This window comes from Octopus bimaculoides, chromosome 16 (genome assembly GCF_046866305.1).
Source record: "Octopus bimaculoides isolate indiv1 chromosome 16, ASM4686630v1, whole genome shotgun sequence".
Taxonomy (NCBI): domain Eukaryota; kingdom Metazoa; phylum Mollusca; class Cephalopoda; order Octopoda; family Octopodidae; genus Octopus; species Octopus bimaculoides.
The window spans coordinates 27,796,444-27,823,709 of NC_142943.1; the positions used below are offsets into that span (position 1 = coordinate 27,796,444).

General features: G+C 36.1%; 1 protein-coding gene and 1 long non-coding RNA gene across 2 annotated transcripts in view; one reads left to right on the plus strand and one right to left on the minus strand.

The window, feature by feature from the left end:
- The window catches only part of LOC106874911 (leishmanolysin-like peptidase), a 100,207-nt gene extending 84,427 nt beyond the window's left edge, over nucleotides 1-15,780 (minus strand). Inside the window, exon 1 of the mRNA XM_052973828.2 lies at nucleotides 15,427-15,780. Within this exon, the coding sequence (XP_052829788.1) occupies nucleotides 15,427-15,780 (354 nt within the window). The remainder of the gene's footprint in view (nucleotides 1-15,426) is intronic.
- Nucleotides 15,781-15,988: 208 nt separating this feature from the next.
- LOC149132319 (uncharacterized) lies at nucleotides 15,989-27,028 on the plus strand. Its single transcript, XR_016244696.1, has 2 exons — nucleotides 15,989-16,081; nucleotides 26,864-27,028. It is a non-coding gene; the product is annotated as an uncharacterized LOC149132319 (long non-coding RNA).
- The last annotated feature ends 238 nt before the right edge of the window (nucleotides 27,029-27,266 follow it).

A 27,266-nucleotide genomic window follows, 5' to 3' on the forward strand; every position in this document is an offset into this window, starting at 1 on the left:
TATAATATATATATATATATATATATATATATATATATATATATATATATATATATATATATATATATATATATATATATATATATATATATATATATATATATATATATATATATATATATATATGTATGTATATATATATATATATATATATATATATATGTATATATATATATAATATATATATATATATATGTATGTATATATATATATTATATATATATATATATATATGTATGTATATATATATATATATATATATATATATATATATGTATGTATATATATATATATATATATATATATATATGTATGTATATATATATATATATATATATATATATATGTATGTATATATATATATATATATATATATATATATGTATGTATATATATATATATATATATATGTATGTATGTATGTATGTATGTATCTGTATATATATGAAATTAACATGCAAGTGGCTGAGCACTCCACAGACACATGTACCCTTAACGTAGTTCTCGGGGTTGTGCAACACGACACAGAGTGTGACAAGGCTGGCCCTTTGAATTACAGGCACAACAGAAACAGGAAGTAAGAGTGAGAGAAAGTTGTGGTGAAAGAGTACAGCAGGCTTCGCCAACATCCCCTGCCGGAGCCTCGTGAAGCTTTAGGTGTTTTCGCTCAATAAACACTCACAACGCCTGGTCTGGGAATTGAAACTGCGATCCTATGACTGCGAGTCCGCTGCCCTAACCACTGGGCCATTGCACCTCCACATATATACATACACACATACGTATATGTACATACTTACATCTATACGTATATATATATATATATATATATATATATATATTGGAAATGTGCTGTGCGTGAGAAGACCCGGCAAGCCAAGTAAGATCGTTGCCAGTGCCCCTGGACTGGCTCTTGTGCGGGTGGCACATGAGATGCACCATTTTGAGCGTGGCCGTTGCCAGTACCGCCTGACTGGCTCCCGTAGGATTTTCGAGTGAGATCGTTGCCAGTGCCCCTGGACTGGCTTGTGCGGGTGGTACATAAAAGACATCACTTCAAGCGTGGCCGTTTTCGTGCGGGTGACACATAAAAGCACCCACTACACTCTCTGAGTGGTTGGCGTTAGGAAGGGCATCCAGCTGTAGAAACTCTGCCAAATTAAATTAGATTGGAGCCTGGTGTTGCCATCCGGTTTCACCAGTCCTCAGTGAAATCGTCCAACCCATGCTAGCATGGAAAGCGGACGTTAAACGATGATGATGATGATGATGATATATATATATATATACATATGTGAGCACAGGACATCACGAAATGTGTACAACAAAAAATACAAAGCACAAGTCCATGGAACATGAACTATGTTTTCAAACAACAAAAGACACAAATGGAAAACAAAACAAACAACATAAAGAACGACCCTTCATCAGTTGTTGGCCGATTTTCTAGTCTCGTATTTTGAGCATTTAACAACAATATACGCTTTTGATAAAACAGTTGCTCCCGCAAAGCAAATTAAATAAAATTTGGGATTTTGTGGAGGGTCAAAATTGGTAACACAGAAAGGACAGTGAAAACAAACAGAAAGTGGCAAATGTGTAAATCAAGCTAGGACAGGAGACAAACAAGAACCTGTCTTTCTTGTTCCAGCTACAAAAGAGAGAGACACACACATACATACGTAAATACACATATGTATATATATATATATATGTACATATGTGTGTGTGCATATATATATATACTGTGTAAAGGTAATGCGTGCGTTCTGTCGTGTGATACAAACAATACATGAGTATATGCGTATATATGTACATGTATGTACATACCTTCATCTACATGTACATATAGATACATATCTGGGTACATGACGTGGCAAAAGAACATGGACAAAATGATAGACAAGGTACAACAAACAAGCAGGCCACATAGAGAACATATCCTTCATCAGCTGCCACCATTAAAACACCGGAGTTTCGAAAAGTTAGGGCAGGACGCATCGTTAAAATGGCTTTTCCCACGAACACAAATTAAATTTTTTTTCGTGGAGGATAGTGGCGGACGGAAAACAAGACAGGAAAACGAAACGGTGAAATAAATAAACAAAAAGGCTCTACAGCCAGACGTGGAGAAGTGTGTATGTATTGAACGCTGTGAAGCATGAACTGGAGAAGCGAAGAAGTACGTGCGAGCTTGGGGAGTCCAAGAACGAAAAGAAATAGCAACCGCACACACGTGACCAGTGCCGGGTAGGGAGAAAGAGTAGCAGAGGGAGAAGAAGGGGAGGAAGTAGAATAAAAGTGAGCAATGAGAGGTAGAGAGGGAGAGAGATAGTAGTGACAGAGAGAGGCGAAGAACAGTAGAGGGAAGAATGAGAGGGAGAGATAGATATAGAGATAGAGAGAGTCGCGTAACAAATAGCATGGCACTGTAGGCTGCAGGTAGCAAACTCACTACGCATGTAAAACTCCAGGAGTTCCAACAAAACTTGAGATAAAAAGAAAAATAATAATAATAATACATTTTCTTTCATTTTCCTTTTCTCTTTTTTTTCATTTATACAACTTTGTAAATGAACAATCTTGTGTGTTTATTTTTAATGGCCTATCAATATATACAATGAGTTTCTTTAACCTAGGTGTCGGGAAGACACTCAGCAAGAAACGGAAACAAAATTGCAAAAAGAAGCAAAACTCACAAAAGTAATAATAACAATTTCAAATTTTGGCACAAGGCCAGCAATTTCAAGGGAGGGGCTAAGTCAATTACATTGACCCCAGTATGCAACTGGTACTTATTTTATTGACTCTGAAAGGATGAAAGGCAAAGTCAACCCCAGTGGAATTTGAACTCTGAACATACAGATAGATGGAATACCGCAAAGCATTTAGTCTGGCATGTTCACCACCTTCTGCAAAGCATAGATAATAACAATGACAACAACAACAATCTTAGTACATACTATAACTACTAATGTAATTAATGATAAATAAACAAGCTATTCTCTCATTCCTACAAAATGTTTGCATGGTTATCAATAAAAGAAAAACTTTCTTAATACAACCATTTTTTCATTAATACAAAAGCGATCAAATTTATAGGAAAATAACGAACATTCAAAATATTGAAATTCCATTAGCACGGAAAAATAGATGGGAAAACGGTTAAAGACTTGTGTACATCTAACAATAAATACACACCCCACATGGAGGCACAACTCAGCAACAAATAAGAGAAGCAATGTACGATTTATGGGGGGGGTTAATTAGTTTGTTAAACTGAATATAACTCCTCTTATATATAACACAAATTAATTACAAATTATTGATAGAAATCGCTGATTAGAAGAGGTCAGGCAATTGGCTTTATCCTCTTTACTTGAGATTCAACTAACTTCTGCTTCACTCATGATATTGTTATTAATAAAGCAAACAAGAATTTACAGATTGATAGAACGAATACATTTACAAGAAGAAGCCTGTCTTTCCTAAACAATATTCATTAACCACTAAACCAATCACTCATCATTCACTACAAATCATTTGCCTTATAAAATGCTCCACAGTGTGGTTATCTCAGTAATGTAAATACTTTGAAAGTTGTTATTAGGTTAAGAAAGTGTTTCTAAAGTCAGGTGCCTAACTCAGGTTTTATGATATTAAATGTACAGGAGTTCAATCTCTGCACCTCTGGATAAGGCATCAATCTACCTGAGATAACACCAACCTATCAGAGATATCCAATAGCTTCATAAACTGGACACAAGGATTAAGTGAATGAGTCGCCAATTATTCACAGAAAACGTTACAAGAAAATCTGATACAGATTGCCAGGCAGCTTAGATAAACTAAGGCATGTAAAATTAAGTGTACTGCCCCTGAAAAAGGGACCAGTCTATCACAGAGAACATTCTCAGATGATCTGGTACCTATTCATTGACTGCTAAATAAATTTGGATGCATAAAATTAAATGTACTGATTGCAGGAAAAGGCACAAATTCCTCTATAATAATATTCTCAAAAGCTTTGGCACCTAGAAATCAGCTAAGTAAAACGAGGCACTTGGGTCAAAGATAACCGTGATGTATCATCAGTGATGTTTCTGGGGTATGAGAGGGTTTTGGGTCTTTCAATATCAGACCCCCACTTCACCCAGTTGACCCAGCAGGGGTTGATTAAGTCCCAGATTGCATTCCAGTAGCAATAAACCACTATCAGTCCTTGTTTCTGCACTGCTTTGTTAGCCCCTAATATCTGCCAAGCTTCCTCTCACAAGACAAATGTAATACAGTTCTATATTTGAGAGATGAGGAATTATTTACATTATTTACATTTGACAGATATTTGTCCTCATCTTGTTTGTTGTTAACACAATGTTTTGGTTGATAGACCCTACAGCCTTCATCAGGTGTCCTGGGGAAATTTCGAACCTGGGTTCTTATTCCCAAGGTATTTTTCGATATTATTATTATTATTATTATTACTATCATTATTATTCAGGTCACTGCCTGGAATCGAACTCAGAATCTTGGGGTTAGTAGCCCAAGTTCTTAACTGCTACACCACATGACTCTTAACCACTATGCCACGGGCATATGGTGTAGTGTTTAAGAGAGCAGGCTACTAACCCCAACATTCCGAGTTCGATTCCAGGCAGTGACCTGAATAATAATAATAATAATAATAATAATAATAATAATAATAATATTAAAAATAATAATAATAACATCGAAAAATACCTTAGGAATGAGAACCCAGGTTCAAAATTTCCCCAAGACACCTGATGAAAGCTGGAGGGTATATAAGCCAAAACGTGTTAACAACAAACAAGATGAGGACAAACATCCATCAGTGCACCAGCATGACCGCAGCCACTTGGCTGAAACACATAAATAAATAAATAAATAAATAAATAAAATGTAAATAATGTAAGACAAATGTATTCCTCAAAATATTCAAACTTCAGCCTTGTGCTAGGTACACAACATTATGTCTTGAGTAAGTTTTGAACTTGCAAACTTGTGGTAAGTAGATTTGCACCTTAACCTTGTAGCCACCCTGCCAGATGATACAAATGGAAATTGCAGGGAAAATAAAAAGCATCTTATTTTTTTCTGTATATAAAAAAAAAAAGTTCCATTTCTTAATGTAAAATGTATTCATTTTACATTATTGACAGAAGAACAAAAGGAACCGTTTCAGCAGAAGTTCAAGTGGAATATTTCTAAGTTTAATAAATGGAAATGGAAAAATGGATAATCTGATTTAGATATGGGAATATTATGTCAACGGAGAGAACTGTAGTGGCAGGAAATAATTAGTCAAAATGGAATTAGTGATCTAGTGGTTAGGGTGATGGTGGTGGTGGTGGTTGAAAAGAACAGAAAGAGTAAATGTAAAGATGGAATAGAATGAAAGAATGACTGGCAGACAGACAGAGAGCTATATTGAGTGAAAGACAGGGGAAAAATGTCAGATATATATATATATATATATATATATATATATATATATATATATATATATATAGATAGATAGATAGATAGAGAGAGAGAGAGAGAGAGAGAGAGAGAGAGAGAGAGAGAGAGCAGACAGACAAATACACAAAGGCAAAATGGAGTGGAAGAAAGAGAGATGGAAATGGTAAAAAGAAACGCAAAATACAAGAAGAATGTTGTGAATTGAATGAAATAAAGAACAACTGAAAGAAAAAGTAGAAGAATAAAAGACAGGAAAGGAAGGATTACTAAAAGAAAGGAAGAAAGATGATTCTAAAAATAGAATAAAGAAAGAAAGGAAGGGTTATAGAAAGGAAAGAGAGCAAAAGGAAAGAAAGAATGGTAAGAAGGAAGGAGAAAGAAAGAAGATTAATGGTAAGGAAGGAAACACGACAGGAGAGAAAAAGAGAAACAGAAAGAAAGATATACCAAAGAAAGATATACCAAAGAAAGATATACCAAAGAAAGAAAGAATCATACACACACACACATACACGTACAAAAACATGTAATATACACTCCCACACACACTCAATGACCAATTATGCCTTCTCCCACCTTCAAAGACCACATTTATCTCTCCAAGTTCTGGTCAGTCATTCTTCATCCATGTAATGGCACACGTACTTTTTTTCCAGACTATCGCTTCCTTCCCTCTTTTCCTCCTCTCTGTACTTTTTCCACTTTCCGACAAAGAGCCATGCTCAAAACATCAGTTCCACTCCTACTTTTCCATCTTAAACTTTTACTGAGCATCAGTCGAATACATTCACTGTTTACGTCCAATGGACTTTCGTTGTTTTTTACCTGTTTTTTTTTAATCTTGGTCATGGATTTGTCTAAATAGATACGTATATACATGGTGGGGGCTCCTCAGCAATCATTTGAGAAACAATCTGAAATGCCAGCTGCCCCAAGTGTACAGATAAACCTCAGAAGGTGGGAGGAAGTGACAGCACAGGAGGAGGTGTAGTAACACTGCGTCCAGATCATTGCAAGAAACTTTGAAAAGGCCAGAGCAGCTGTGCTGGACAAGCAATGCCAAAGAAGGAAAGAGTCATCATCCCAGCCCACCATCAGACCAAAACCTCTGCCACAACTGCACTAAAGCCTCTGGTTCAAAAATCACTTCAGATAGCCACTTGACGCCATGCCGGTCATCCTAATGATCTTCAGACACTAAGAACTGCCATCATCATCATTGCCATTTAATGTCTGTTTTCCCTGCTGGCATGGGTTGGACAGTTTGACAGGAGTTGGCAAGGCTAGGAGCCCCATCAGCTTCCATTGTTTTGTCATGGTTTCTATGGCTGGATGTTTTCCCTAACACCCACCACTTCACAAAGTTTGACTGAAAATGGTAAGCCAGCGGAGCTGCACCAGATTCCAGTCTGATTTGGTAAGGTTTCTACAGCTGGATACCCTTCCTAACACCAACCACTCCAAGAGCATAGTGGGTGTTTTTTACATGCCATTGACCTGACACTGGCATCAGCCACAACTATGGCCTCACTTGGCTTGACAGGTCAATACAAGCACGGTATATCACAAAAGGTCTTGGTCACCTGTCACTACTTGCATAAGGCCCAACACTCAAATGGTGCTTTTTAGATGCCGCTGGAACTGATGCCAGTCAGGTGGCACTGACATCAGTCACAACTATGATTTCACTTGGTTCAACAGGTCTTCAGACGTAGTAACAGATTTAAAAGTAAATTAATAAGATATCTAAAACAACACGGTAGTATTGTAGAATTTGCACACCCCCACCACCACTTGATAACCAGTGTTGGTGTGTTTACATTCCTGTAACAATAGCGCTTCAACAAAATAGAGACTGATAGAATAAATACCAGGCTTAAAAGAAAAGGCCACAATTGCGAGCTTCTTCTGTTTATCTGTCCAACCCATGCCAGCATGGAAAACGGACATTAAACGATGATGATGATGATGATGATGATGATGATGATGATGTGTGGAACAGCTAGTCTACTAAGAACTGAAAATAATTGCCATTTGTAGGAACAAGTGACTATTGCAAACAGCAGGAGCATCATGTAGTTGATTAGTGTTGTATGAGATACTTACCCAAAATAAGTAACAAAAATAGAAGAAATAATTTTTTCAATTGAAGCACAAGACCTGTAATTATGAGGGGAGGGGCTTAGTCGATACCACTAACCACAGTATTTGACTGCCACTCTATTTTATTGACTTTGAAAGGGCAAAAGAAGGGCAAGATCGAACACCAACGTAATTTGAACTCAGACTGTAAAGAGTTGCAAGAAATAGAGTAAGGCATTCTCTGCGCTACTCTGAAGACTCCTTGCACACTCTTTTACTTCTTTCAGTCATTTGACTGCGGCCATGCTGGAGCATCGCCTTTAGTCAAACAAATCGACCCCAGGACTTATTCTTCATAAGCCTAGTACTTATTCTATCAGTCTCTTTTGCTGAACTGCTAAGTTACGGGGGACATAAACACACCAACACTGGTGATGTTATCAACTAGCTTCTTCTCTAAAATATTCCAGGCCCCTTGTACCCCTATGGTAGAGAGAATTATTATTATTATTATTATTATTATTATTATCATCATCATCATTATTAAGGCAGTGAGCTGGCAGAATTGGTAGCACACCAAGCGAAGTGCTTAGCGGTATTTCATCTGCCGCTATGTTCTGAGTTCAAATTACATCTAGGTCGACTTTGCCTTTCATCCTATCGAGGTCAATAAATTAAGTGCCAGTGAAACACTGGGGTCGATGTAATTACCTACCCCTTACCCCCAAAATTTCAGGCCTTGCGCCTAGAATAGAAAGGATTATTATTACTATTATCATTATTATTATTATGGCAATGAGCTGGCTGAATTGTTGGTGCATCAAACAAAATGCTTTGCAGCATTTCTTCTATTGTTTTACCTTCTGAGTTCAAATTCTGCTAAGGTTGAGTTTTGCCTTTCATCATTTCAAGGTCAATAACTATCAGGTGGATGGTGACGGGGGATGTGATTGATTTACTCCTCATCTAAAATTGCTGGCCTTGTGCCAAAATTCGAAACCAACGTTGCTGTTGTGGATGTTATTACAACAATATTAAAGACTAGTATAATGGAATTGGTTCCCTTTCCACGCCATTCCTAAACAAAAAATATGAAACAAAAATAAGCAGCAATAAACCTATAAAAGCCGCCACCGCCACCACCACCACCGTTTGGGCAATCAGTGAATTGCTTAGCAACTATCATCTGAATCAATATATAAATATTTCTAAACTGAACTAGTTAATAACAGCTGAGTTGCTTTGTTTCATTGCAAAGCCAAAACACAGACAGGAGGAAGGAACCAGCCATATAAACATGTTGGTTGGCCATGTTAGATATTAGAGGTGATATTTGAATAAATATGCTAAATGGTACTTGTATTTAGAGGTAATCCTGTATATGTGTCTATATGCATATACCATCATCATCATCATCATCAGTTTCATTGTTTCCCGGCTGCTTTCAATGCTGGCATAAAGTGGATGAGCGTGGTCCAAGACTACTTCCATTTAGAGTCATTGCTTTCCAAGAGAGGTCAAAGGACATCTTGCTCATACAATTCATTTTGGTTACTTTCTACGGTTGGATGCCCTTCTTAAATCCAACCAACTTACAGATTATATTGGCTACATTATACTGTGGCACCAGTATTTCAGAGGTTGTTGTGCCTTCAACAAGACCTAAGGGTTCTCTTGACCTTGCATCTTCACTCACCCAACAGCCACTTTACAGAGTGTCCTGGATAAATTTGCAGTGGCATCAAGACTGGTGTAGTTGCCACACACACACACACAAAGAAATAGCAATGGAGCAACGTACTCCATGATATGCAAAAATGTCAGTAAAGACATGTGTTCAACTCCCGCTTGTTTCTCACATTTTTATTCTTTCTCATATCTGATTCCTTTATAGCCAGTGTATTGGTTTGTTTAAATTCACACACATACACACACACGAAATGAAGTGATACTTGGAGAGCAAAATACAAATAGTTTCTCTCTCCACATGTTTAAAATTTCGTAGTTAAGAAATCATCTTCACTTGCAATAAACTCACAACGAACCAGCTGTATGGCCTAGAAACACAATAAAGTACCCACAGTAGATTTACACTGACAAACAAGGAATTAGTAGTCAACTCTCTGTCGACTCAGCTATTTTACTTTTACCATTACTAATGAGTCACCTCAAAAAAACAAAAAAAAAAGTTCCATTTTAACCAACACCACATGAAAATGTTATAATTGGAAACTAATGTTTTGGTATTTGGTGATTACAACCAGACAAGTATGCAATTAGTTTATCTCCAGATCTTTGAATCTTGCAGTTCCTAATTGATCATCAAAGCAAAACAATTCACAGTAAACTAGTTCTGTGATCTGGTTTTGTATCTTAATTAAAATTGTTGATTATCATTCAATAAAGATCATAATTCATGTAACACTTGTTTAAACTTTTAAACATAAAAACATTCCTGGTAACTTTTTTTAACCATCTTTTAGTCATAAAAACAGGTAATCCGCTGAGCTATCGCAGAGCCTCTGTGACTACTGGTTATCATCAAACCAAAAATTTGGCATGAGTGCTTGCATCAGAGTGGGCTCTGTTAAAGCAGTCATCATCATCATCATCATCGTCGTTTAATGTCCGCTTTCCATGTTGGCATGGGTTGGACGGTTTGACTGAGGGCTGGCAAGCCAGAAGGCTGCACCAGGCTCCAATCTGATCTGACAAAGTTTCTACAGCTGGATGCCCTTTCTAACGTCAGCCACTCCGAGAGTGTAGTGGGTGCTTTTACATGCCACCGGCACAAGGGGCAGTCAGGCGGTACTGGCAACGACCACGCTCAAAAGATGTTTTTTATGTGTCGCTTGCACGGGAGCCAGTCCGGCAGCACTGGCAATGACCACACTCGAATGTTGGTTTTCATGTGCCAGTAAGGCAATGCTGGCAATGATCACACTTGAATGGTGCTTTTTACGTGCCACCAACATGGGAGCCAGTCGGTGGCCCTGGCAACAATCACGCTCAGATGGTGCTTTTAACATTCCACTGGCACAAGTGCCAATCAGGCGGTACTGTCATCGGCCATGTCAGCAATTCTGATTTCACTTGCCTCTACAGGTCTTTGCAAGGTAATGATATTCGTTTGGGTGATGGGTTCAGTCTAATACCTAATCAGGATTTGAACTCAGAGTGCATCAAGTAAAGAAATGTACTCTGAGACACACTGTCCATCATTATAACAACTCAACAAATTCACTCCCCAAGCATGATTTCAAATATAAAAAAAAAATTAGGTTAAGTTTTAAAAATATCAACACACAGACACACAACAAGCAATAATTACTTTGAGTTTAAAGTGTTGAACTGTTGACTGCAACATCTTGTGTTCAAATCTTTCCAGTTCACAAAAACACTAAAAGATTGGCTCCACTTTTACTTTGTATTTGAGGTGTAAAAGACAACATAAATAAGAATTGTCCCAACAAAACTGCCATCCCATCCAAGTATTCATGCACCAATGGATATCAAATTAGCAAAAATTTAAACAAAAAGTAATCAATAAACTGTCGATTAGCAGGTAACTGTGACTGCATCTGCTTTCATTTTTATGATTATTTACAGTTTTGGGAAATGAGTCAACAAATATCTTGGTCATGAATAAGCATAACATAAAAACAGTTTGAGCAACTTTGCCAAACTTGACCCACAAGAAAACAATTCATGTGAAAGAAAAGTAAAGAAAAAGAAAACAGTTTTCATATTGGTTCCAAAAGTTAATGATTGTCAAGTTTACTGCTAAGCCATTTGCAAATCATTAATATGTGACTTTTGCATAACATGACACATTCATTAGAGAAGGGTGTAATCAATTGAATTGACCTCAACATATTACTGGTACTTAATTTATTGACCCTTAAAGGAATGGAACAACACTGGTTGTCGAGCAGTGATGGGAAACACACACACACACACATAATATAAGGAAAAAGATTGTGTGTGTGTTTGTTTCCCATCACTGCTCGACAACCAGTGTTGTTCCATTCCTTTAAGGGTCAATAAATTAAGTACCAGTAATATGTTGAGGTCAATTCAATTGATTACACCCTTCTCTAATGAATGTGTCATGTTATGCAAAAGTCACATATTAATAATTTGCAAATGGCTTAGCAGTAAACTTGACAATCATTAACTTTTGGAACCAATATGAAAACTGTTTTCTTTTTCTTTACTTTTCTTTCACATGAATTGTTTTCTTGTGGGTCAAGTTTGGCTAAGTTGCTCAAACTGTTTTTATGTTATGCTTATTCATGACCAAGATATTTGTTGACCTATTTCCCAGAACTGTAAATAACTGATATGCATCGAGGTCAGCTGATTCAATTAACAAAAGAACATTTGAGTCCAGCTCTTTTAGCTCAGATTACATAACAACAAGTCAGTGCTGCGTATTCTTTTCTTTAAGAATCCAGAACATAACTAGATTTCCATTCCTGGTTGTAAATAATTTGTCTCACAGTTCTGTCATAATTACTCTTTCGAAAGGCATGGGTGCCACAGCAACCTCAATCACATGCACCTCATACAATCACACACACACACACGTTATCCAATAAAAGTTGAGAAAATGGAGAGTTGGTAAAGATATAAATAAATTTATTAACATCGTTCCAAGGTAAAAAACTGAATACAAATAAATTCAATTTCGAATTTATTCATATTCAATTTTTACCCTGGAACTACATTAATATATTAATTCAGATCTTTACCAACTCTCCATTTTCTCAACTTTTATTGGATAATATTTACAATAATCCCATAGATATCATTTAGACCTCCCTCGAAAGAGTTGTGGATTAAACCAGTGAAATTTTTGGATATGTTAATCCCTTATGAGGATAAGATATCCTCAAATTAACTGCATATATATATATATATATATATATATATATATATATATATATATATATATATATAAGCAATATAATAACAATAAATGGAGCAAAACGCATATAAATAAAAGGAACTTTTATTTATATGTTTTGCTCCATTTATTATTATTATTCATATCTACTCAAAATGCATCACTTTAACTTGGTATCTCTACCTATAAAACGGGTGTGATATCCTGGGTTTTTTTCTTTTTGTGATTTTTGCTACCCATGGTAACTATTAACATATTTACATTGTCAAGGTTTTTTAAAACTGAGATAATATTAATATATACATAAATTAATATATATATATATATATATATATATATATATATATATATATATATGGGTTTGTGTTTACGAAATCGGAATTTATTTATTTTCAAGGCAAATCCAGAACTGAATTTCTAGGTGAAATCTTCTTTCTCTTTTACTGCTAAAACACTCAAGAAAGACATAAACGTTATTCATTCAAATTTTCGTCGGTTTCGATTCCCAGCCAAAGACACTTAGTATGAGTAAACGTCTCTTGAATGCTTTTGAGAAAAAACACGTTTTAAAAAGCCAGTCACTCAATGAATCTATTGTGCTTGCCTAAGAAATCAATAATTCCTGAAAGTAAGGCCATATATATATATATATATATATATATGTATGTATGTATGTATATATACACACAGCCTTCTTTCTCTATTCTCAGCACATCTCCCCATCACTTCGAACTGTCACATAATGGAATGCATACTTTTCACTTTAAGAATTCTAACTCGTTCATGAAGAATCCTCTCAGAATATTGGAAGAGAGTTTTAATTTAATGTTCTTCCAATATTTATCATATTGTTTGAAACTTAATACTATGAAAACGCATATGCTTGAAAGAAAGAAAGCGTTGAAATTAAAAACACGTGCTCAAAGACAACGATTTTTAATATAATATGACATAATGAAAGTCTCCAGAATTCCAAACACATTGCTCCAACCTTCTCTTTCACACATACACATACTTACACGCGATATATGTGTGTGTGTGTGTGTGTGTGGAGAGAGACAGAGAGAGCGTGTGTGTGTGTGATCGCAACTCTAGTTGCATGTGTGTGTCTGCGAGCGCGCATGTGATTATTTTGCCGATAGATGCGTTCAAAAAGAGTGAAGAAGGAAGATGAAATCACTAAAACTAACAATAAAAGAAATTAACAAAAATAATGTAAACGTTCGCTTTTGAAACAAAATAGGAATTAGGCAGGTGTTAACAACAAATCGTTAAATATTAAAAAAAAACAATGATATAAATATATAGAGAAATACACACACGCCCATACTATAAATGTTTTAACTACTCCAAAAATGACCGTGTGGGAATAGGTGCGATTTTCTTCGTAATTTTAATCCAAGAGATTTAGATCTGAATACTTCAGTTCTAATTAAGTTTATGAGAATTCTGTAGTTAACAATGTCTTTGTTTTGTTTCAATAATTTGTTTGTTCGATTAAAAAGGTAAAAACGAAGGTCTTTTTTATACTTTTTAATTCACATAATTTTGAAAAGAGCCAGTATTTATACAGCGAAGTCTCCAAGAATTCTAATTCTTGGCACACACACACATATATATATATACACACATATACAAATACAAACATATACAAACACATAAATACACACGCAATATAAACACACACACACACACACACACACAATATAAACACACATATATATATATATATATATAAATACACACACATAGTGTGTATAAATTTTTATTTATATATATATATATATATATATATATATATATATATATATATGTATATATAAAATGTATATGCTATTTAAAGTATTGAGATGTAAATTTAAAGAAAAAACAAGGGATTTATAATTCTTTTCTTGCTGCTGCTGCTGCTTAAACAGTGAAGATATGATTTGCAGGGCAGAGTTAACTCCCTTCCTCTGGAGAGAAACTTAATGACTCGCGCACTTCCCGGTGTTTCTTGTCTGTTGTTTAATAAATTAATAATGGTCGTCTCCATAGCCTTTCTGGGTCCTGATACACAGATGGTCAAGTGGGTGTGATCAGCATAGATAATGTTTGATTTAAATTACTACAGAGATTAAGAGTAAACACCGACGAGAAGGTTGTTCCAGTAGTACAAAGAAGAGGAAGCAAGATTTGACAATGCGTTTTTAATGGGGGTTTAAGGAAGGAATTAAATTATCGAAATGGATCAAGTCAACGAGTCCGAATTAGCAAATTCAGGAAGACACAAAAAAAAACCGCAGCAACACAACAGAAGTGTTTAAGAGACAACATAATTTGATAATATACCCACAAAGGTTGTGGTGGGTGGAAGCTTACTTTGGTATTATTTTCTGGTATTTCGTGATTGAATGTGTAGGTCTCAGATTTTTCTTTTAAGTTATTAACTATAAGTAGTAGTAATTAGAACTAAATTTAGCTAAACATGACATCATTTCATATGAGAAGGTTAATAACCTTTGCCGAGAACTTTGTTATATAACTGATGGACACCTTTATCCTGCTATTTCGACGTTCACCGGTATCTCTCTTTTACCGGTAAACTGTCACAACAAATAATCAACTGGCTCTGTCTTCTTTTATATAACTGTGTGTACTTTAAATGAAATTTATCAAATAAGTTTTATGAAAATTAGAGGGCAAATAGTGATGATAATTATGAAAAGAGCAGAGCAAGTAGAATGAAGATAATGGGTTAGTAAATGAAACGAAATTAAATGAAAACAAAGGCAAAATAAAGAACTGGCGTGACTATAGTCACTTGAGAACAAATACAAAATATGTAGAATATATATTAAATACAATATATCATGATTAATATATAATGAAAAAAAATTATACTGTTATCATAAATGTGTGTGTGTGTTGCAAAATAAAATACTAGTAACTTTAATATGGTCGAAAAGCCTTACCTCGTCTGCTTTAGGTGAACGATGTTGACACATATGTCCGAAGACGAGCGATGGAGTGAGGGCGGAAACTCCGACCAGTACAATCCATGCATAACTTGTGGTAATCACTCCCAGTGGCCTGCCAGAGACGAGGTCGATCTCCGTCCATGGTGGTGTGTAAGAGGAGACGTCGTCGGCCAAGAGCACAAGCAACAACAACAGTCTTGTTATTATTAATAAAGGCGATAATGACGGCGATGAGGATAATGATGAGGAAGATGTTGGTGATCGTTGAGGTAGTTGAGAGGTTGAAGAAGGTGGTGGTGATGAAGAACGATGCAAAAATGTCGTCAGAGCACCCAAGAGTCTGACCATCTCGTTGTTGCTACAACAAGCTCTGGTAACATCGCCGGTAGACAGCGGGTTATGAGAGTTTTACCGGGGAACGGATGTGGACAAAGAGAAAGAGAAACGGTGAGTTATGAGACTTCTACACCGGGAACGGATATGGAGTGTGGGGAGAGAAAAAGTAAGCAGTAAGAGCTAAGAGAGAAGGAGAGAGAGAGAGTTCTTCAGGCAGAAACAGTAGGAAAAGAAGGACAGAAGTAAGGATAGTTTGTCTTTAGCGAAGATAGGGACTAGAAGAGACAATCAGGGAATCAAACTAAATTAAAGGGTGAGTGTATATATGCGTCCGTATAAATATATGTGTATGTGAAACAAAAATCAAATTAAGGTAGTAAAGAGTTCATCGAACCCTTTTATTTGTACAATACACTGCAGTTAACCTAGATATTATTGGCAGTAATGTTATGAGTGTGTTGTTGTTGTTATTGTTGCTGGTGATGCTTTTAAATCTTTGCACTATTTTCAGTCGTCTTTTTGCTAATGTCATTTATTAGTATTCCTCTTGATGCGGAACACCTCGGAGCACATCGCACTAATCATGCAGTGTTATTATTGTTTAATGAAAGAGATGGAGACGGTTTGTTGATGTGAATGATTGCCTCGGGTCAGCCCTGATCAAGCAGATATGTGATAAACAGTGTTCCGTCCGTGACCACCCCGTCTTCTATTCCAATCCAGTATATCTGGGATCACATTATGCAACGTGTCCCTCCTTTTTGTGAGAGAAGTAAGGTGTGATTTTAAAAGCTATTTGGCTGCTATTTATAGCAACGCCTGCAACCACGTAGGGTGTCCCTTGTTGGTGGCGTTGGTGGCGATTTGTTTTCTTCTTTTAATTAGTGGTGATAGAAGAAGAGATTGTGCTATGGGTGTGTCAGGGGTGGAAATGTAGGAAGGTCGGGGAATGGGTTGTATCTTTAAAACTGCGGCAGTTCCTGTGTATAGACTCTCTCTCTCTCTTTCTCTTTCCCTGCCTCTCTCTCTCTCTCTCGTATATATATATTTATATATATATATATATATTTATATATATATATATATATATATATATATATATATATATATATATATATATATTTATATATATATATATATATATATTTATATATATATATATATACTAGTAGATAGATATGTGTGTAGGGAAGCTGAAACAATGACCGCAGTTAGGAATTGTTATTACTATGATGAGTAGTAGTAGTGGTGGTGGTGGTGGTAATAGTGATGACTGATATAAAGAGATGGGGGTAGAAGAGGGGAGGAGGAAGAGGTCGTGGTGGTACAGGGTTGTCTGACAACTGTAGCTGTGTGTCATTGTTGTTTCTGCTGCCGTTGCTGTTGACGGTGATGGCTATGATGATGGGTAACCACTGGTGAACACCAATGATGACGATTATTACCACCACCACCACTACCACTACTACTACTACTACTGCTACTACACTTTAAACGTACGAAGTCTGGGGGGAAAAAACCACAGCATGTTTTCACGGCCGGACCAAAGGAAGATCCGCTTTGTGGTCATCTGACCCCCTAGAAGTAGCAACTAAATCTCCCTCAAGTCACACCCGACTATCTTGAAAAAGAATGACTACGTCGAATAATGTGGACCTAGATACACTTTGCATGAAAAAAAAAAGAAAAGCAAGAAAACAGAGGGAACATCAACGTCAGAATGCCTTTAATCATAATCCTACTTGAATAAGGCAGTCCTAGGGCTAAACAATAGCAAAACTACTGATTCTACTACTACTGCTGCTGCTGGTGTTGCTGAGAGGACAGTACAGCTATTGTAGCTGCAACTGCAACGACTAAAAGTAGTAGTGGAAGTAGTAGTAGTAGTAGGGGGGGGGTGCCTCTTAATTTACTAACGTCACCGATATTACTACAGCTCCATGTTTTTTCAGGGTCGTTAAAATAAGGAGCAGTTGCACACTGGGGTTGATTTAATTGACTTAGCCCCCTCCCCACATCCCACCTCCAAAGAGTGCTGGCCTTGTGCCAAAATCTGAAACCATTATTATCATTATCATTATCATTATTATTATTATTATTATCATTATTATTGTTATTATTATCGACTTTGCCTTTCATCCTTTCAGGGTTGATAAACTAAGTACCAGTTGCGTACTGTGATGGGTGTAATCGACTGGCCCCTCCCTAAAAATTTCGGGCCTTGTGCCTAGAGTAGAAAAGATTATTATTATTATTATTATTATTATTATTACTGCTGCTGCTGCTATATGACTTTTTTACCAATATTATTGCTGCTATTAATGTTGATAATGAAGCCTTGCTGATTATTTTGCTACTGTTACTACTACTACTGTTGCTACTACAACTGCTACTACTACTACTACTACTACTACTACTACTACTGCTGCTGCTGCTGCTTACTACTACTACTACTACTATTACTACAACTACTACTACTACTACAACTACTATTGGAGGAACCAATTAGCAGGGTAGGGGTTCCATGCAGTGTGCTAACATGTTTTTTGAAGGGTTATTCAGGAAAGAAAGGGTTGTGCCCTTAACCTTTCTCGGAGCTTCCAAAATCGAGATAAACTGGAAGGAAGAAGTTTTCACAGCAGAGCCCTTGGACCTCAGTAAGACAGTGCTTTGCAAACCAACAAGTACATGACCCCCAACAAAAATATTTGTGATTTATTTTGCTGTTTTTGCTCCTTTCTCTCACCTAAAGTTTACATCCAGATCAAGGTTAAGAAGGTTGCTGCCCAACCTTATAACCTTGGGTTCAGTCCCACTGCATGGCACCTTAACCCTTTAGCATTAAAACCAGCCGTATCTGGCCAAAATATGTTTCAGCTGTTTTATATTGAAACTGACCAAATCTGGCCTCTCACACCTATCCTATAATGTCATTCTTAAACTAAACAATCACATCAGCAAAATCCTTAAACTACAAGATAATGCTTGATTATTTCAAAACAAATGAACAAATATATTTGACAGATTAATCTGAACCCTAAAGGGTTAAGCAAGGGTCTTCTACTCTAGCCTTGAGCCAACCAAAGTCTCATGAGTGGGTTTGGTAAATGGAAACTGAAAGAAGCCATTCATGTGTGTGTGTGTGTCTGTCTCCCACTGCTGCTTGACAGCCAGTGTTTGTTTGTTTACATCCCCATAACTTGTCAATTCAGCGAAAGAGAATGAAAGAATAAGTGCCAGGCTGAAACAAAATCAAGTCCTGGGGTCGGTTCATTCAACTGAGAATTCTTCAAGACAGTGCCCCAGCATGACCACAGCCTAATGACTAAAGCGAAGTGAATGAACAAAAAAGATGAAAAGAGACAATTCTCTTTTATTCATGAAGGTGCCAAACAAGTTTAGAAAGTTTTAAAACCATTTTAATTTTTTCAAGCAAGACATTAGCTTCTTCTTTTCCCATTCCAACAGCCCCCCCCCCCCACGAAAATACTTGCACAAATGGGGTCCCAAAATTAGGCGGTTTTACTTTCAATCTCACCATATGCCACCTTGGGCAGGTGTCTTCTATAACCTTGCTTATATAATATATATATATATATATATATATATGTATATAGGCACAGGAGTGGCTGTGTGGTAAGTAGCTTGCTTACCAACCACATAGTTCCGGGTTCATTCCCACTATGTGGAACCTTGAGCAAGTGTCTTCTACTATAGCCTCGGGCCGACCAAAGCCTTGTGAGTGGATTTGGTAACCGGAAACTGAAAGAAGCTCGTCGTATATATGTATGTATGTGTGCGTATATGTCTGTCTTTGTCCCCCCAGCATCGCTTGACGACCGATGCTGGTGTGCTTACGTCCCCATAACTTAGCGGTTCGGCAAAAGTGTCTGATAGAATAAGTACTAGGCTTCCAAAGAATAAGTCCCGGGGTCGATTTGCTCGACTAAAAGGCAGTGCTCCAGCATGGCTGCAGTCAAATGACTGAAACGAGTAAAAGAGTAAAGAGTATATATATATATATATATGTGTGTGTGTGTGTATATAACATTTATATATATATATATATATATATATATATTTGCATGTGTGTGTGTTTCTGTGTGTCCTCAGACACATGCCATAATGATAATAATAGTAATAATGATAATGATAATAATAATAATAATAATAATGATAATAATTTAGATAAAGATCACACTTCAGGACATTTCCTTCATTGGATGTCATCTGGAGATGACAATGGTTTTGGTATTTATCCAACATCACTGCCTTCAGCAAAGCCAGTCTCCATTGATAAAATCTGGGAATGTATGAAAGCTCTGCAAGCCATAAAGACATCATCTCAAACAATGCAGCTGCCTTGTTTCTCCCATTAGCTATCAATGACCTTTTTCTTTGTTCTCAGCCTGTGTTTTCCTTCGATAAGATGGTGATTCTGCCAAATCTACAAAGAAGATTTCTCTGCTCCATTCTTACAGTTCACAGTTTGTTGTTCTAATGGTCCTTCTGCTTCACTTGATAGGACAAACAATCTGGATCTAGAAACAACCTAATACCTTCCCCTCCACCAGCAGGTCTTTATAGGTAACATCCAAAAATCCTGCCGCTTTGAATTCTTCATTCCGTGGGGTTATGCTTTATATTATTCTCATGTGTTTTGGTCGTGGATACCACTATAATGTCTCAGTCAACCTGCCAGAAATAGTAACCAAACCACCTTTATGTTAAACACCTTGCTGTAATATTCTGAGATGTGCTATAGGTTTTATAGCTAGGGAGCTATCTCCCTTGCCAGACATTGTTAACAGTGCACAACAGGAACTGTGGAAGGGTATAAATGGTGGTGGTGGTGGTGGTGGTGGGGTTGTCCTGGAATATGTGGTGGGGACATGTCATTCTTAAGTACTCATCATGGTCTTGCTGGTCTACACCATGTACTATGATAACATCTTTGATTTGGACATGCCCTGGTAAATCACAAACGGTCTCCTTCTCTTAGAAAAGAGGACACATAACATAATATAGTCGTGACCCTATGAAAAGACATGATGTTCATTCATGGCTGTAGCATCTGGAAGACCTGCCACGAGCGTCATCCCCAGAAATGTAGTATTGTGCATCAAGAATTCATCCCTCAGTGCCAGACCATTAATCAAGAGTTCTTGAAGTGTTGAGGGAAGACATTTAACAGAAGTGAAGAACTGGATTCTTTATGACAACAATGCACCCTGTCAGCAAGCTTTCCTCACTCATGAGTTTCTCACCAAAAACAACAGGGTATTGCTTCTGCACCTGCTCTATTCACCAGATTTAGCACCAATGGACTTGCATCTCAGAAGGTCCTTGAGATCACTTACAGAAAATGACTTCCAGGCTGGACTCCAAAAGTGGCAGGAATACTGGGACCAGTGTATTGCTATGCAAGGTAACTATTTCGAGGGAGATGAAGTTAAAACTTAGGTAAATAAGTTATTTTTTTTATTAAACCTAACCAGGCTGGGAACCTTTTCACACCACCTCAGAGCTGCAGGCATGATTGTGCAGTTAAGAAGCTTACTTCCTTACCATGTGGTTTACAGTTCAGTCTCATCACACGGTACCTTGGGCAAGTGTCTTCTGCTATAGCACTGAGTGGATTGACCGATGCCAGTATCCACTGACTAGCTTCTGTGCCGGTGGCACATAAAAAGCACCGTCCAAATGTGAGTGTTGCTAAGCCTGCCTTACTGGCTCCTGTGCAGGTGGCACATAAAAAAACATCCACTACAATGGTCGGCATTAGGAAAGGCATGCAGCTGTAGAAACAGCCAGACCAGACTGGAGCGTAGTGCAGCCGGTGGCTCTCCAGACCTCAGTCAAACTGTCCAGCCCATGCCAGCATGGAAAAACGGGCGTTAATCGATGATGATGATGATAATGATAATATATATGTGTGTGTATATATATATATATATATATATATATATATATATATATATATATAGATAGATAGATAGATAGATAGATAGAGAGATACATAGAGAGAGAGAGAGATAATGATATACACATACATATTTGTGTATATATATATTTATTATATACAAGCACACACACACACACACACACACACACACACACACACACACATTCCAGTGGAGTGACAATTTCAAAGAAGCTATGTCTGAACTCAAAGATAAATCTGAGAATGAATAAACATTAAATCTATGACCATTACTTCGACAAAATATATTTTGTCAAATTAATGGTTATGGTGTTAATGTATAGGTGTTTGTGTATGTATGTGTACATACATACATACATATATATATGTGTATATATATATATATATATATATATATATATATATATATATATATATTATATATTAAATGATATATATGTATGAATGCAATGTGTGTTATTTGTACATGTCGGAGAGTAATGTCAGTGACCAGGTCATAATTGGTGTGATGAAGATTTGACACCAAAAAATAAATTCCTGAAGTAAAGTTAATGGTTTTTGTGTTCTTTTGATTGGCAAATGTGAGGAGTCTTCCATGCCATAACCTGTTTTAGTTTCAACACAGTCTCAGATCAGATCACTTGCCTGGCAAGAGTGTCTCCAAAATTATACGGATATTACATATGCACATGCACACATCCTCACACATACAGACATATTAGATGGAATTCTCCATTTCTATATGAAGATCTCAACTGTTAGACATGCTTTGTAATGGTGTTTTGATACAATTCATTTATTTATGAGGCTATTCCAGGAGACTAAGTGATATTGATTCTCTTACCAACACTTTTCCAAAACCAGAACACGATGTATACTTGGACTAAATGCGTTTGGGTAATAATAATCTTGGATCTCATTTGAGTCAGATATATTTTTTAAATTTTATATATAGAATGATAGGAGATATAATTTTCTCACCAAGATATTTATCTGTGAGGGGGTGCATAACATATATATCTGAGTGTTGTTTACACACACACACACACACACACACTCGCGCGCACACAGAGTTTGCAAGGTTTTTGATATGATCTTGTTGAAATAAATACCTTGGCATAATGATTCTCCCTTGTTACAATAAAATATATGTGCTACAGGTACAGGCATGGCTGTGTGGTAAAAAGCTTGCTTCCCAACCACATGGTTCTGGGTTCAATCCCACTGCATGGCACCGTCTTCTACTATAAGCCCAAGCTGTCCAAAGCCTTGTGAGTGGATTTGATAGATGAAAACTGAAAGAAGCCCATCATATATATACAGTATTTCACAGAAGTATGTACACCCCTAAAAAATTTCAGTCAAATTACCATTACTCTGATAATATCAAAGGAAATCAAATGAAATTTATACTGAATAAAATATATTGTACATGCAAACATTATACAAATTTGGAACACAAAGCAATAGGCATTTTCAAAGATATGAACAAAATATTAATTTTCAAACATTACAAAAATATGTACACCCTAAAGGAAATTTACTATATTTAATATTTTATCCACTTTTTTTTTACTAAATTCAGACATTGCTGATAATTTCAATTCCAATAAATTATTTCTCCTGGCATTTTTTCATCGGTCATTATTATTGCATCTGGAGGAATTCTGATTTTTGTACCATGGTGAAAATCTTCTTCATTGTGATTAAAATGGCACCAAAAGGAAAAGAATTGTCTGAAGATTTGAAGAAAATTATTTTTAATTTGCACAAGAATTGTTTGGGATCAAAGTTAATTAGCAAACGAATACATATTAGTGTAAACACAATTGCCAAAATAATTCAGAAGTACAAAGCTACTGGAAGGCCAAGCAATAAACATCCTCCAGGTTATCCTTCTATTTTAACTGTTGCGTGATATTCGCCACATCCAATGTTGCATGATGGACGACAGGCGTTGTACTTCATCTTTGGCCCAAGAAGTGTCTTCTGTTAATGGAAAGAGTGTATCAGCCCAAACAGTTCGCTGAAGTTTAAACCAGTGTGGTCTTCATGGATACATTCCTCGTAGGAAGCCTTTCCTCGCTACCAGGCATAAATCAAATAATCTTTCTTTTTCCAAAACCTATGTGCATGTACGTATGTATATATGGATATATGTATGCATGTATGTATGTACGTATTTATGCATGTAAGTATATGTATGTATGTACACACAGACACACACACACACCTAAAATTGAGTAGTGTATAACTTTGGGCTGTTTAGTTGAACCCTCAGCCACAATGCATCTGGTATCATTTATTTCCAGTCTCTGTTGTTCTAAGTGGATGCTTGAAGAATCTTTCTGTCAACCTAGACAGAACAAAGATATTTATAAGTTATTGATAAAGATTTAGATACCATTATTTGATCAATATTAAAGCAGACATGTTTCTCTTTGCTGTCTTTGACATTGCTACGGCTATACTTATTGAATACATATAGCTTGCAGTATCATGAATATGCAATTAACTGGATGTATTATCTACCGGTGCCAACAAACATACAATTACATGTTTCAAATCTTGAGATAATTAGGAAATGGAGGGAGATGGAGTTGATTGAAGAATAAAAAATTGCTGAATATTTTAGTGGAGTTACAGATAGCAACAGATACAATTCGTAGTGATGTAGTTGTTGATATTATCACTGAGTTAAAATGGATATGTATCAATACATATTCAAAAATTATTATTGAAAGATTTGAGGCAAGATTTGGTAAATAAATGATACCAAATGCATATGCATTGTGGCTGAAGGTTCACCTAACAGCCCAAAGTTATACACTACTCTATTTTAGGTGTGTGTGTGTTTGTGTGCGTGTGTGTGTGTCTGTGTATTTGTGTGTGTGTGTGTACACATACATACATATACTTACATGCATAAATACGTACATACATACATGCATACACTAACATGGTTTCAGGTTCATTCCAACTGTATGGCACCTTTGGTAAGTGTCTTCTACTATAGCTCTAGGTTGGCTCATGACTTGTGATTGAATTTTGTAGATGGAAACTGCATGGAAGCCCATGTTTTATATATATATATATATATATATATATAGATAGATAGATAGATAGATAGATGCAGCATGAAATTTTGTCAGTGAACAGGTTGCAGTCTCAAAGCACCGAAAATATTTTGGCAAATTAAATTTAAATGTAGAAGCGAATCTAACGGTCTTTGTGTGTTTTTAAATGTCTTATAAACACCTTCCACGCTGCAATTGTTTTCATTCCAGCACACGATCTCAGATCAGGTCTCTTGCTATGCAAGTTCATCTCCATAATATATATATAGGCGTATTTAATATTTGATGTGAATTTAAGACACATATTTAGAGAATAAGTTATTATCTGATTTTTGTGATCAAGTTAATTCTCTTGATACCAACCCACCTGAGAACCGGTTCAAGGAAAGAAATTTTCTGTTTTGAACATTTTGCATTCAGATTACTCTGTCAAATATTTCTTTATTCATTTGTTTTGAATTGACTATGCGTTACCTCAAAGCTTCAAGATTTCAAAGATGCGATTGTTTATTTGTAAAATGACATTGTAGGATAGGTATGAGAGGCTGGATCTGCCTAGTCTGAACATAAAGTAAGTGCAATATTTGGGCCAGATGTGGCCAGTTTAAATTCTAAAGGGTTAAAATGATCCAAGTGAGAACCTTTAATCTAAATTTCTTCTTAATTTATGCTCTAAATACTTGCCTAATCCTTTTGATACCAACCTGGCTGAAACCGCTTCTGGCTCTGTAATACTTATGTCTTGTTTTCAAAAGATCTGAATTAAAATCTTCCACCAAACCTTAGTCACATTTAATGTTCCTAACACTAACTGAATGATAACTAAGTTATTTTACGAAATTCTTTGTTATATTTAAAATTAATTGAAAGAAACACAGAACATCTCAACTGAAATATGGTAACAAAGAAGTTAATAATGACGAAGTTAGTTTTATTAAATTCTTCATTATTTTCAAAATCAGTGGAAACAAAGGCAGTGTGTTCCAACAGAAAAATGGTAACAAAAGTTAAATAAAATCGGCAGATATTCTACAAATATGGTGCTTTTGACTGTGGTTTATCATAGATGCTTTCTCTTGTTGCTTTGGCACAATTCTACATTATAATCAAGCTAATTAGATCGCAGAAGCCAACCAAATGAAGACAATCAGTCAAAAGTAGTCAATCCAAAGAAACATCCTCTTTATTGTTCAAGTTGTCTTCAAGTCCTAAATCAACACGATTTAGGACTTGAAGATCTATCATCTTCCTTCATAAGATTACGTATGTCTTTGATCAGAATATACTGAGAATGGCAGACAACCATTTAATAGTCAGCCTGTCATGTAAGCTGGAGTTTCTACACAGCCTGGTTGGAGCTGCTACCCTCCCTGCCATACACTAAATGCTTAATGTTGTTATACACTCATATGTCTGGGCTTGCTATACACTCTGTGTCTGGACTTGCATTATATTGTGAACTAACTTTATGTATTCAACTGGTGTTTACTTTGATGGGAATTTCATTTGATATTGTTCAAAGACAGAGTGGCGAGCTGGCAGAAACGTTAGTACTCCCGGACGAAATGCTTAGCGGTATTTCGTCTGTCTTTACGTTCTAAGTTCAAATTCCACCAAGGTCGACTTTGCCTTTCATTCTTTCAAGATCGATAAATTAAGTACCAGTTGCATACTGGGGTCAATCTAATTGACCCCTCCCCCAAAATTTCAGGCTTTGTGCCTAGAGTAGAAAAGAATATTGTTCAAAGACTCTCATGTTTCATCGTAGTAGTTGTATTTCTTGTGTGTGAGATGTTGTTGTCATTGTTGGTGGCATCAGCAGTGACGTTGGCGTCAGCAGCAGCATCACTGTTGTTGTTAGATTGATGAATTTCAATTTTGTTTTTGTTTTTTGATTCTGCAAAGTCATGATTGAAGGCATTCCAGCTTTGGCCATCCCATTTTAATGGCTACCAAAGACTCCATTATCACATATGTTCTTTTATCTTCCAAGCTTATAAAATGTGATCTGAATGGAATTCAGGCAGTTTCCTTTATCATATATATATATTTTTTGTTTTTGTTTTTGTTCTAGCTGATCCAGTGATTACAAAGAGGCTTAATGTCAAGCACAGTAGATATATTGTGTTACATAAATTACTGCTGCTTTTGAAGTGTTTGTTTTGATGTAGTGCACAAATAACATGATCAGGTTGTTGCTTAATTGAGACAGCATCAAATAAATTTAGGACCAAAGACATTACATTCTTGTTTATCTTGTGTGGGTTTGTTTTTTTTGTTTTTTGCATAACTGAAGAAATATTCAATATATCCATTTTCTTTTTTAAGACAATAGGATGTGATTTTAAAGAGAATTAGGGGCTATTTTTAGCAGGTTACATGAGTGCATAGTGTGTAGGTTCCCTCATTCAAGCATGTCTAAATTTCATTGTATTTGCTTAGAAATAATGTTAATGTATATTGATGTATCCAATGAT